Source organism: Sinocyclocheilus grahami, unplaced genomic scaffold, assembly GCF_001515645.1.
Source record: "Sinocyclocheilus grahami isolate Dianchi unplaced genomic scaffold, SAMN03320097.WGS_v1.1 scaffold195.1, whole genome shotgun sequence".
NCBI classification, from domain to species: Eukaryota; Metazoa; Chordata; class Actinopteri; order Cypriniformes; family Cyprinidae; genus Sinocyclocheilus; species Sinocyclocheilus grahami.
This window is the reverse complement of record NW_015505374.1, coordinates 234,259-248,053: the sequence shown is the minus strand read 5'-3', so window position 1 is coordinate 248,053 and position 13,795 is coordinate 234,259. Positions and strand designations below refer to the sequence as shown.

The 13,795-nt window shown below is 36.4% G+C and overlaps 2 protein-coding genes across 2 annotated transcripts in view; one reads left to right on the top strand and one right to left on the bottom strand.

Moving 5' to 3' along the window:
• Positions 1 to 611: 611 nt before the first annotated feature.
• On the top strand, positions 612 to 13,406 carry LOC107594994 (zinc metalloproteinase-disintegrin-like batroxstatin-1). The gene is made up of 22 exons (XM_016285241.1): positions 612 to 744; positions 3,371 to 3,459; positions 3,543 to 3,616; positions 3,779 to 3,857; positions 3,949 to 4,025; positions 4,415 to 4,610; positions 4,904 to 4,966; positions 5,286 to 5,357; positions 6,002 to 6,171; positions 6,389 to 6,470; positions 6,873 to 7,003; positions 7,142 to 7,319; positions 8,366 to 8,455; positions 9,086 to 9,281; positions 9,375 to 9,477; positions 9,570 to 9,726; positions 9,883 to 9,963; positions 10,178 to 10,268; positions 10,360 to 10,468; positions 10,551 to 10,632; positions 10,744 to 10,830; positions 11,443 to 13,406. Exons 1-22 carry the CDS (start codon positions 684 to 686, stop codon positions 11,470 to 11,472), a joined length of 2,298 nt encoding a protein of 765 aa, XP_016140727.1. The 5' UTR covers positions 612 to 683; the 3' UTR covers positions 11,473 to 13,406.
• A 76-nt stretch (positions 13,407 to 13,482) lies between these two features.
• Positions 13,483 to 13,795, bottom strand: part of ppp3cca (protein phosphatase 3, catalytic subunit, gamma isozyme, a) — a 49,552-nt gene continuing 49,239 nt past the window's right edge. Inside the window, exon 15 of the mRNA XM_016285305.1 lies at positions 13,483 to 13,795. This exon is cut by the window's right edge and continues 773 nt beyond it. The gene's annotated coding sequence lies outside the window, so the exon portion shown is untranslated.

Sequence of the window (13,795 nt, the reverse complement as noted above, 5' to 3'; positions counted from 1 at the left end):
CATTGCAAATTTTATGTACATGAAAGAAAGTGGTTTGATACTCTGGCTGTTATTAGGATGACAAACATGTTTGCAACACTTGCAGTTTCACTAAAGTAGTACTTCTGAGGTAAGCCTATAGTTGCCTGCTTGTAGACTGAAGCTCTTTTAGTTTTAGTGTGAAGAAAAGATTTTACATTTACATATCACTGTAACAACAATTTGGAAAAAGGAAAGGTAGAATCAGATTGTGCCTGAATCATGTGTACAGTGGTGTAAAATAACAGACCTGTTTGACCACCTTACCTCGTTGTGTGTCTGGATGATTCATTTGAGATTTTTTGTTTGTTTTTGACCAGCAAATGTTAAAAGGCAAGATTTTCTAGAACACACAAGTAAAGATATTTCCCCAGAGTGATCAATTTATACTGGTCCCTTTTTGGAGCAGTTAAATAAGGCCACTGAACACTCATACATAATGCTTCTATATAGTGTTTGTCAACAGCGAGTATCACTACGTCAAGGTCTGTCTGTATATTTCCTGCATTCTTTTAACACTCTCAGGGGCGTGTCCAAGCATGTCACTAATCTTCTATACCTCTGTGTCATTTCCTGAAAGTGCTTGTGTGGAGCCTACAAAACACTTTAACTGAAGTATAAAACTGCTTAACCAAACGATCCTGTTTCAGTTCTGTACACTGACAATGGCCAGAAGACATCTGATGTTGTGGATATTTGCTCTGTGTGTTTCACTCGATCCCACAGGTAAGATACTGGATACACCAGTGCCTCTGCTCCACAATGACTGATTAACTTATCACTGCACTGCTGTGGACTCTTCAGCTGTAATACTGCACTGCGCTGACTAAGTCAAAGAGTGTTTTGTGAATTGAAAAAAGAGTGAATTGAAAGAGTGTTCGATTTTAGAATTATAGAACTTACATTGTAAAAGTATGTGATATTTTTATTTGTACAGATCCTTGATCTTTATCTTGATCCTTTAGTCAAGTAAATCATGCAAATGATATACAATGCAGTATTTGCTCTGCATGATATATATATATATATATATATAATTTTAAAACAGTATTGTTTTACATCATTTCAAATCATTGCTGCATATTTTAGATAATATGCCCAAGAAAACATGAAGCAATTAATTCATATTAAAACGCTGGTAACACGTTAGATTGTAGTGTCTACGTATTACATGCAAATATAACAAAATACAACTGAACCAATACCAAAACAGTATAATAAATAGTATTAATACTAAAAAGGTTAATTCACAAGCATATTATGAATTCATATTAATTCAGTACTTAAATATAATATAAACTGTTATCAATTCTTTTTGTTTTATTTAATCTCCCTGTCACTTTCTGGTGCATATTAGACTATTTGATTACATGAAAGGGCTGCAAAAAAAATTCTTTATTATTTAAAAAAAAAGTGTAGGCCTACTTTTTGCTGTGAATGTCCCAATTGAGGAACAGGGTGTGAAAATGTAAGATAAATGTTCATGTTATATGTTTTGGTTGCATGCACATAAAAATGTAGATGGATGTTTAAAATAGGTATATAATATAATAATATCGATATATCGATCGATATTCTCCTGTATTGAATCGTCTCGTAGAATTTTTTGAAGTATCGGCAAATATCATATCGTTGGGTATGAGAATCGATATCGTATCGTATCGTGACGAACCATCTGATCATCTCATCTTGATTTTTTTTTTAAGTACAAGCTGTCACTGGGGCGTTATCTTTTTTAAAAAAAATTACAGCTTTGTCCCTTATTTATCCCGAAAGAGTGCATTTAAGTATGTGACTAATATGTACCTTTAACTAATAACTAATATATACCTTTAAATGTACATATTAGTATGGTACATATAACATATTTGTACCTTTTGAAAAGGTGGTACTGCCCCAGTGACAGCTTTCATACCTTTTGTACCTTTTTTTCTGAGAGTGCAGTTAAATATTTTAGGCTCAATAACAACAGCACACCCTTTGATTAATGCATTTGCTTTGTATCAGATCTGAGACAGATTGTGCTATTGCTGATGTTGAAGCTACACCCTAAAAAAATACCATGCTTATCTATTCTTTGCAGAGTCTAATTTGCTAAATTGATGAAACTAGAGATGCACCGATCGATCGGCAAGGGATCGGAATCGGCCGATTTTCCTCATGATCGGCCGATCAGTCTCATTTCTTTCCGATTCCGAGCCGATCCGTTTTGTTACCAGTGGCACAGGCAATAACATCAGCCGCGCATTCTTGCTCTCTTCTCTCCGACGACCCCTTCTCTCTCACACACATCTCATTTGCTCCGGTTAAATGCTTGTATTGTGCATTATTTTAGTCATTCCCGCAGGTTTCACGCTTACACCAAACACCAAACATGGGCCTGTTTACACCTGGTCACTTCATGCGTTTTTTTTCTGATCGGATAGCTATGTAAATGCCCTCCGAAACGCATTCGAGATGGATATAAATCCGATTGCTCAAACCACTTCAGGAGGTGGTCTGGGCCGCATTCCAGACGAAACTCGACAAGTGTAAATGCATCTGGTTGTTGAAACTGGTTGTTGCTGATGCACTAGAAAGATAAGTTTGATGCAAAAGATAACACTGGATGCGTTATTTTACATTTGATTACTTTAATTTCTGTACCATTTCTTACCTGAATAAAAACTTACTTAACCTGAAAAACTTAGTTTCATAGCTCTTTTTATTCTATTGCATTTATTTGTGCTGTTGTTTGCAATTTGTGTTCTTGTTTTATTACTGACTTTTTACTTGCTTTTTTAAGAAAAAACTTTGCGTTGAAGAAAATTAGATATTTGTTTGTGTATGCTGTCAATTATAGTTCTTAGAAAGAAAATCGGAATCGGCAAAAATCGGTATCGGCAGATCACACTAACAAAAAAATCGGACTCGGCCAAAAAAATTGCAATCGGTGCATCTCTAGATGAAACATTTGCTACTTTTAAAACAAGAACATGAGATACCATTGTTTCGCCCTAATGAACATTAACAACAAATTTTTATTAGGGGAGATTTTTTTTACAGTAAAACAAACACGCTTTAAGGAAAAAAAGAAGCTCAAACTTGGACAGAGATTATTGTCTACCGATTTTGCACATAACATTAAAATAACAGATCCCCGTAAGTCTGTTGGCAGTAATCACCTAAACCAGCAGGTTAAAAGTTTACACTTGTGCTTTCACTAAAATATCTGGATCAGTTGGAATAGTTCTGATGTCTAAAAGTCTATATCTACAGGCTATATATAAAAAAACATTACTGTATGCATGTACTTTATGACTAATCTGTGATTCAGTATCAATAATTCCCTCTGTTTGTCAATCTGCTATAGTCGGTCACATTCCTGAACTAGATGGAAAAAAGGTGTATGAGATTGTTCGACCAATCAGATTGCATGCACTTCAAAAAAGAGACTTAAATGTGAGTTATCATCAACCCACCTCTAAATTCCATGTTTAAATATTTTAATCAAACTAAATTTGATTTATTTTCATCCCCTGCAGTCAAGACCTGACACAGTGAAATACGCTATGACACTGGGAGGTAGAGACATTGAAATGCACCTCCAGAAAAATGAGTAAGCCTGTGTCCCCAGTTACTCCTTTGTCATCATTTTTGTATATCCGCTTGTTGTCATTTAAAAAAGTTCCTGATTGTCAAAGTCGAACATTTGTATGTCATGTCATTAATTGACAAATTGCGATTTTTACTGATCTGAGAAATGTGTGTTGGTCAACAGTGGCCTATTGACAAAAGACTATAGCGAAACTTATTACACTGAAGATGGGATGCTTGTCACAACCACACCTGAGGATCTGGTATACTACAACCAGTATTACTAACATATGACATACATAACATATAATCCATAGAGTGAGAGATTTATTTAATACTCTTTTTCTTCCATAGGACTTGTGCTATTATCATGGGAAAATAGTCAATGACAGCAAGTCATCGGTTAGCATGAGCACCTGTGATGGATTACGGTAAGGAAACAATTTTAAAAAACATTTCTTTTGAACTTTTACAATCTCATGTTAACTTGCTTTAACAAAAGTACACATATACATCTTTAAAACGCTTCTTTCTACAATCTCTACTGCTATTACTATGACTGTATTCAGTCAGTTTGTTGCCTCAAGCACATTCTTTCGCTTTTCTGCAATGAACGGAAGTTACAGCATGACTTGCATTTCCTACTTAGATACATGAGACACACAAATTACACATGGTTTCCCAAGCACCCCTGATTAAGTCACATCTTGTGCCAATTGCTTTGATTTCCACAGGCTTACTACTCTCTGTAACCAGGCCAAAAGTCCCTACAAAAGACATACAAAAGACATTGTGCCCATTATGTGAATTGTCTTCACAGAGGCTATTTCCAAACAGAGGAGCAGAGGTTTCTGATCGAGCCGTTGTCCGAGGATGGTGATGGTGACCATGCTGTCTTTAAGAACGAAGATGTAAATGAAGAGACGGCTAGAGTGTGTGGGGTCACCAACACTACTTGGGACGAGAGTGAGGAAGGCGCTCCTCCACGCATTCTCAAAAGTCGTTCTCGTTCCTCAGTAAGACGGTCTATTCAGTTACTTTAGCATTGCAAAAAGCAGCAAAGCAAAGTTAAAGTTTCACAAGGATAAACCACATTCAGACAGGTCATGTGATAAAGTCTTATTCGTTGTTCTGCAATGTTAAGGTGACGATCGCAATAAATTGCAGAAGTCTGAAGTGCAAAAAATGTCCCAGATTAACCTAATATTTGTACAGTACATGCACTAAAGTATGGTAGTTCTTTTTTGTTTTGTCACTGAAATAATTAGTCTGTTCTCTATTTTCCATCTATTTGCTTCCTCTTGATCAGGGGCCAACTTTGTTCCAGCAACAAAAATACATCGAGCTCTTCCTTGTGGCAGACAACAGCGAAGTAAGAGCTGGAATAAATGCACCTTGATGAAGAATAACTAATCTAAAAATGATTCACAGATAAAGGTTTTTTTATTTATTCATTTTTTGGGACCTCAGTGACTATCAGATGATATAGAAAAAAAATCCCTGGCTTAAAGTAACATACATTTTGTGCTTGTTCAGCATTGTGGTTTTTATTGAATCAAACTGTTTCTAAATTTGTCACAGTGCATTTAAAAACACTGATGCTAACAGATTTCAGAAAGTGTATCCTTATAGACGCGTGATTGAATGACAAAATGCTTGGATTCATCATTAAATTTTTTGTTCCCCCTCAGTACAAGAAAATGGACAGCGATCTTCAGAAGCTGAGAAAGAGGATATTTGAGATCATCAATTACATCAATAATGTGAGTCACATATGATGCATGTTATCAAAAAATTCCAGCATGCCAACATTTATGGATCATCATACAGGATATTGCAACTAAAACCTGTGATAACAAGGATTCTTGAGTGTGATAATTAATCACATGACTAGATACAGATCTTTGCCATCTACAGATCTTCTGATGAGTACTGGTTTAGTACTTTAGTTTAAACCATTTATAGTGTTGCGCCAGTACAAAACGTATAAAGAGTGGAGTCCAAATATCTAAAAAACTCCATTTAAAAGCTTGTTTCAAAAGTGGCATAATGGCATAAAATGAGTAAGAAATATTTAAGATTCTGCACTTCTAGGTTTTAGATTTATCACATTTTTGACAAGGTCTATGTGTTCCTCCACTGAAGCACACAAGATGCAAATCATGCAGGATAACATGGCTCAAAGTTTTCCATAAGCTCGCGAGTCAGTATTTTGCAAACAAAACACTAATTGTAACAACTTGTGATGAATAGCATATTGTTGATTTTTTTAATAATACAATTTGTCATTTAAAAAGATATGTAATCAGAAAAAGAAATCTCTAATGGTTTCAGACTTTTGGACCCCACTGTGCACAATATACAATAACATACAATTATCTTCTTTCACTCTTTTCTTGGTGTGCAGGTATATAAAGAAATCAACACATTCATTGCTCTGACTGGATTTGAAGTCTGGACAGATAGCGATAAGATAACAGTTTCTCCTGTTGCTGGAGCTACCTTGGACAGCTTTACCCAGTGGAGGAACAACGATCTCATCAAAAGACAGCAGCACGACAACGCCCACCTCCTTAGGTCAGCTCACATGTGGGGAAAATACAATATTGTTAATCAGATCAGCTCAGAACTTCTCCAATACTTTGCCTGCTTCAAGCTGTGATATTGTGTTCTACTTTGAAATTGTTTAAAACCTGAAACCGAAAGAAGACACACTTTAACCACTAACTAAATGTAATCCAGCAGGATCAGTTGAATTTGGATTAAACATTGATTTTTTTTGTCCTTCTCTCAGTGCAATCAACCTTGATGGAGCAACTGTGGGTCTAGCTTACATTGGAACTCTGTGTGGAGGTCTTTCAACAGGGATTGTACAGGTAGGAATATTCACTCATAACAAGTCACAAACATATTTGCCAAAAATATGTAATGAAACTTGCATTCATGAAAATAAATAAATAATCTGATAGGATTACAATAAAAAAGGGGATATATGTAGATGTATGCAGATGGATTTAGGCTGTTTTATTAATTAATTCATCAAATGCAGTAATATTGCGAACAAATACACTTGCATGTTTTTTTAAAGAGAATAAAAAATGTTCTACCACATGGTCTTGACGTAGCGTATCACTTTTTGTTGCAATGCCTTTTTCTTTACTTTGTGCCAAATTAATCTTAATACTTCACCATAATATAGACTAAATTAAGATTTCAATGAAAAATCTATGTTTTCATCCATGCTAAGCCTGGACCTAACTGTTTATTCCTCTTCAAAGGATCACAACTCTAAGGCTATAGCAGTGGGGGCTACTATGGCCCATGAGATGGGGCACAATCTGGGCATGAGTCATGACAGCAGCAGCTGCGTTTGTTCTGATGGCACATGCATTATGACAGCTGCTCTCAGGTACTTACTGTGTACCAGTTGAACTTCATTAGCTTAGTATTTTTTTGTAATGTTTACTGTAATGTTTTATTTTGAAATTTATGGAGAGTCAAAACAAAAGGTCTGAGCAAATAATATCACTGCTCCATATCTCCGCAGCTATTTCATCCCTCAACACTTCAGCAGCTGCAGTAGTAGTAGCTATGTAGACTACCTGAACAGCAAAAACCCAGAATGTCTTATGAATATGCCCAAACCAAAAGAATTGATTCAGCCACCTGTATGTGGAAATGGATTTGTGGAGATAGGAGAACAATGTGACTGTGGAAAAGTGCAGGTAAGCGGACTAGGGTTTCTTAAATGTCTGAAAAATGTCAACAGATTTATTTCAAGTAAGTTACTCAAAACATCAAAGAAAAGTACCAAACAAACTTATTTGTTGAAAGGTATGGAAAAAGGTCAAATTAGGCCATGTCCACATGTACATGGGTATTTTTATAAACGGAGTTCCTCTGTCCACATGAAAATGCAAAAGCATGCTATGAAGCACTGTCAAAAGCATGCCAAGCCAACAGGTGGCGATATAGTCTCAACCGTAAAGCCATGTTGGTCAATCAGAAGCCTGAAAAAGTTTCCAGTAGGTGGAGATAATAGCACATGCTCTGACGTCACAAGCCAAAATCTCCGGTTTCACTGTCTACACGATAACACTGCAACCAGAGTTTTTGAAAATCATCACCCTGGCAGGAGTTTTCAAAAATGTTTGGTTTCAGTGACCTGGTGCTGCGTTTGTGTGTGGACGAACGGCCAAACCCCATAGAAAAAGCTGCGGTTTTGAAAATACCCTGTTCATGTGGACAGGGCCTTAGAATGACATGGGAAGACCCTAAAATTTAAATGTATACTCAACAAGTCACATCTATATACTATCAGAAGCAAGATAATGTCAAGACATGCACAGACAATTCTCAACAGGAATGTTTTCCAGTAGGCTATACTCTACATTTGACAATGAATCACTAAAGTAGTGTTGTGTTTGGTGTGCCTATGTGAGGAGATGGGATTGTCAATCTCTCATATTATCTTTCGCGGCAGTGTGAAAATAAGATGATGGAATGCATGTATTAATTACTGCAAATCTGTTTATACATGCACTACATTAGTCATCTCTTCTTTTTGGCCAGAAATTGTGTAGGATGGACAGCATACTTTTACTGGATGTTCATTTATTCATTGTTTGGCGTGTACATTACTTTCCAAGAGCTTTTCTAGATCCTCAGAACTAGTACTTAAAATACAATTTATTATGTGCCCAGAGCAAACACACCTAAAATGCTAAGACATCTTAAGACATACTCATTGTCTTTATTTCACAACCTATAGGAGTGTACAAACCCATGCTGCAATGCCACCACCTGCAAACTGACAGAGGGCTCACAATGTGCAACAGGGGAATGTTGTGAGAATTGTAAGGTAAGATTCAAAGAGTTGGGGGAATTTTGCCATAACATTCATCAAATCAATAAAGTATCAGATTAACACAGCTGCTTTAGTGCGTTTGGTAGCAGCATACACTCAAGTTCTATAAGTTTTAACAATTCTTTAACTGCTAAAGAAGGCCCATATATTTGGCAAAAATCTTTATCACTAATAAATCGCTTTCATGATCAGCCCGGGTGCCGCTGAACCAATGCCTTTCTTTGTGTAAATGGAATATGTGCAACTAAAGGTCTCTGATTCTTGGAGCACAACAAAAGATTGTCTCTCTCAACGTTGCTTCATAGATAGTGGTTTTGAACTCTGCTCTCCTGCATCAGGCAGTGATTGGAGGAAAATGATTCGAGGGGCGTTCCCCTCATGAATAATTAATAGAATTAAATGGAGCTTCTCCGCGGGTTTTCGTACCAATCACATTTCAAACTTTTTAAACCGGATTAAACTAAATAGTTTAAAATATAACATTAATATTACAAGAAATACATTCAAAATAATGTGTCATTGTTTTCAATAATTTGAAATGTCAACATCTCAAAAAAGGTAGGCCTGGCCTGCTTTCATTCATTTATAGGCCAATACCAATATGTTTTTCCTCCTCCCCATCAGATCATGTCAGCCGCACATGTGTGTCGTCCAAACAATTATGACTGTGATTTGCCAGAGTCATGCACTGGAAAATCAGCCGAGTGTCCTGAAGACGTCTTTACAGTCAATGGACTCCCTTGCAAGAATGGAAAAGGCTATTGCTACAATGGCCAGTGCCCACAGAGAGAGGAGCAGTGCATTAAAATGTGGGGTCCAAGTGAGTACAGTATTGATGCAACACAATAGTGAAAAATTTGTGTTGAGTCCCATATGACTGTGCTAATTTTTCTTTTTATTCAAATAAATCAAGCTGCTGTGGTGGCTCGAGACTATTGCTTCAACCAGAACACAAGAGCGGAATACTTCGCCTACTGCAAACGCAATGGCAATACATTTATTGGATGCCAAAGACAGTAAGATTTTACATTTATCAGTCCATCCATTAATCCCTTAACATATCCCTTCACTGTCTGATCAAACACCAATCTTTTTTGTCTATCTGCAGAGATGTGATGTGTGGAAAACTGTTCTGCGAAGATGGCAATGCAAATCCCAATTATGGACGGCTAGTAAAATTCAACAATTGTAAAGCCACATTCTACAGCGATCCTGAAAAAGATTATGGTCAAGTCGACACAGGCACCAAATGTGGGGAAGGACTGGTAAGACTGGTCTCTAGATACATGCCAGTTATTCCCAAACTTCCTTGTAGCTCAATAACAATGAACTCCTTCAATCACCTCTAATAAAAGAAACTTTATAGGTTTGCTATCAGGAAGCATTATAATTTGACACTAATGATGTGTTTGTTTTCTCAGGTTTGTAACCAGAATGAGTGTGTTGACCTAGAGACGGCTTACAAAGCAACAAACTGCTCCGCCAAGTGCAGAGGCCATGCGGTATAAAATATGCCTTTCTCAAACACGAACGTCTCGTTTCCTCATAAGATGAAACAAATAGATTAGATTAGATAAACCTTTATTCGTCCTACAATGGGGACATTTCCATGTTATGCTTTTTGACTATTTCAGGTCTTAATATAATATTCTTTCATAAGTTATACATACTGTACAACTTGTATTAGAAGAATTCATGTAAGTGTATATGCTACAGGTTTGTGACCACAGAAAGGAGTGCAGATGTGAAACTGGATGGCTGCCTCCAGATTGTGAAACACCAGCAGAAAGTGAAGGTTCTTCTAAAGGTATACCACAGACACTGTATTCAAAATAGCCTCATATTCTTTTTGTTTGGATAATCACAAATACAAATGTTTTGCCTCTTTGCATTTCTAGTGGTGACAATAGCCATTGTCGTGGTTGTCTGCATCCTGATTGGGATACTTCTAATTGGACTGGCCGTCTTCTTTTACAAGCGCAGAAAGAGCACGCCACATTCATTCAGGTAAGAGTATAGGAAACCAACACTTAAACACTGGAGGAAGTCAATAAATCAAGTGCATTTAATGCTGCTGTTTTCTTAATAGCCATCCAAGGCAGCAGAAAGTTCATGTAGTCGACATCCCTGACTACAGCCATCAGTCGACACCAAATCAGAAGCCGTCTCTGGTAACTTGCAGTCACATCTGATGAAATTTCATCATCTCATTTAACAACAAGCACAATCTATACCAAATGAAAGCATTATCAGGACTTTGTGATCTCTTGTTTATTCTATAGGTTATAAGGCCTACAGCACCTCCTCCATCTCCACCCTCTTCAGCTCAATCCAGAGTTCTGCATAATGACTACCTAAATGCGCGACAGGTAGCAAAGCTAACTCTACATAATGTGTAATGACTGATGTTTACATCAGTATTTAAAGGAATAGTAGTTAATCAACCTAAAATGAAAATTCCTAATGTTGTTTTAAACCAATTATGACTTACTGTCTTCTGTGGAACCCATACGTTTTACATACAACAGAAGTAGAGGGAGATCAGGGACTGTCAAGTTCCAAAATGATGAAAAAGCTTTGCAAAAGTACCAGTAATCCATGTGACTCGTGTAATATTCAACGTCCACTGAAGAAATGTTGAAATAGTGATATATTATTTACAGTGTAACAGACTTAATTTATGTAATTTATTGACTGAAAATGTGGCCTTAAAAGTTTGCTAAACAGCCTTGGTCACCATACAGTGTATTTAATTTTGCTATAAAAACAAGGAAGAATTTGGGTGCACTATACCTTTATGCTTCCAGTCTGAGGCTAAGAAAATTTGGATGAAATGATAGTGACTATATTTGACACTTATTTATTCATTTAGCATCCACGTTTATTTAAAAGAAAAAAAAGAGAATACATTATAATTACTTTAGAAACATAAGAGATATTTTTCTGACCATTTAGAGCCTTGTTAACTCTCTCCCTCACAGGCCCTTAGACCACCTCCTCCAAGAGTGTGATGTCTAGCACCTGTCAAACCTCAAGAAGTGGAACCAGCACACTCCAGACCCTGCAGATCAGATATAAGTGTGTTAAGAGCCTGAGGCTTGCTAAACTCAAGAGAAGACAAATGTCTGTGAAAATAAGCCACATGCATGAGACCAACACACCTAAATAAATTTTACAGTGTGTAAAAGATTGTCCTTGAGTGACATGATGAATTTTAAGTCACGTTTTGTTTTTAACCGAAAAAGATTTTTAAATTTCACTTTATTTATTTGTACAGTCTGTTCCTGTATAATTGAGCCTGCCTTCTGTATAGTAATGATTTTAAGTCAGTAAAAATAGCCGACTCACTTCCACAGAAAGTTCACATTCGAAAGACTTTCTAAAGTTTATTAAATTTTATAAACCCCCCCCCCCCCCTGCTAGATGTGACGCTATTATATAATGTCAACAACTTTTTGGTATACTTAAAAATGGCTTTTAGATGCTTTAAAAAATTTACATGTTTGTGGTTACTATTTAGTTTTATATGAAAATGTATTGTTTTGTATAATGCAATGTGAATGTATGACTGAAAAATATTGCATGTTGAATCACATTCTGATTATTGCTTTTTTAACCAACTGATTAAAAATCAAGAAAATATGACCAAACATGAGGTCCATGGTATTTCAGTTTTTATTTGTCGTCTTAACTGATACATCTACATAACATCAAGAAGGTTACGGTGGCCTTGTGTTACAAGTACTTGATAAAATGGTTGTCCGATTAAATTCCCATATTGTATTTTTAATGATGCTATAATTGTGCAACATTTTGACACATTCCCCACAAATGTGTTTCAGGGACTTCATTGAGCCTCTGAAGGTCTAATACTCACCATTTCAACTATTGAATGCAAACAGAAACTTAAGATTCAAACTTCCTCATCACTCCGTTAGAAGTTCACGTTGCCAGTATACCAAGACCAGCTCACACCCTGTTAAACCATTCTAGGAAAACAGTAGAGCTGATCCCAGATCAGCTGCTTAATCTCAGTACTTCCACTGGTATCATTTGAAATACATGCAAATAAATGTAGCAAATGTTCCCTTTAGGGTCCACAGACATACTGCACTGATTTGATCCTGCAAAACACACACATACACACTTCAGAAAATGCTGTATGTTGGAAGGTGTCACTGGAATCGCATATTTATTTGTCATAAAAGCTGAATTCATACACCTAAAGATGAGCACAACATATTGGTCATAGAATCTGATTTTGAAATGAAAATAAATCAGTCTCATATGAAGAACCAGTCCAGTATTTAAATAAGAAAATAAAGGTGAAAAACTTGGTCTAAATAAAACACAAAAACACTTTTACAAAATGAACCGTTGTCTAAAATGTACATTTCAAATGCTTCCAGAAAATGGGGTGGGTTGATCATGTGCATAGCATCAGACATTCAACACCATCGCAAACTCATGATTAAACCTGTTTTAAAACCAGATGAACTTGCTGCTCTTGGTAAAATGAATAAAAACGTGCATTAAAAGGCTTAATGCTCTTCCTCTATATTCTCTTGAAGTTCTGTATCTCAACAGTAGGTGGAGACATACAACATTCCCTAAACCGGTTAAAACAAGCAGCCATGTAATAAAAAACCTTACCACAATAGCTCACATAGTGTTACAGCTCAAACAACCAAGTCAGTTTGTGACACGTTTATCAAGCTCAGCATGCTTTGTTAATGTCTCAAGCACGAACTGGATGAAATCGATAGTCTGTACGAGCGAAAGCTGAATACTTTGCATTAAGTGATGGCCTGGAGGACATTCTTTAAAGAGAGGATATTCAATATAACATGTAGGCATTCTCTATTTACAGTGAGTTGCGTTTAGTGCAATATTCCTCATTACCTCCCCATCATACCCTAAATTAGGGTTGGTTAGAGCTCTGGCAGTGAACTCATCACACCACAAAAAAAAAAGACTTTGGCTTTCGAGTCGATCAAAGCAACTTCACACGTCCCACATTGGCTGTTACAAGTGTACATGAGCTTATAGGCATACTAACGGATTTCACTGTATATATTAACTCATCTATCATCTTTTTTAAGAAACAGCAAAAAGAGAAGTGTGGCAGAAAGAAATGAGGGAAAGTGAGCCTGAAAGACTGTCAAATGATATTTCTAAAGAGACTGAAATAGCCTCAAGTACAGATGCAGAAGAAAGATTACGTGATGCTTTCATAAGACATGCTTTGTTTTTAGAATCAAACAACTTCAATGTTATGGCTGCTTGCATGTGGTGTGTCATCTGGCTGTATTTGGACAAAAATGCTAGTTTTTC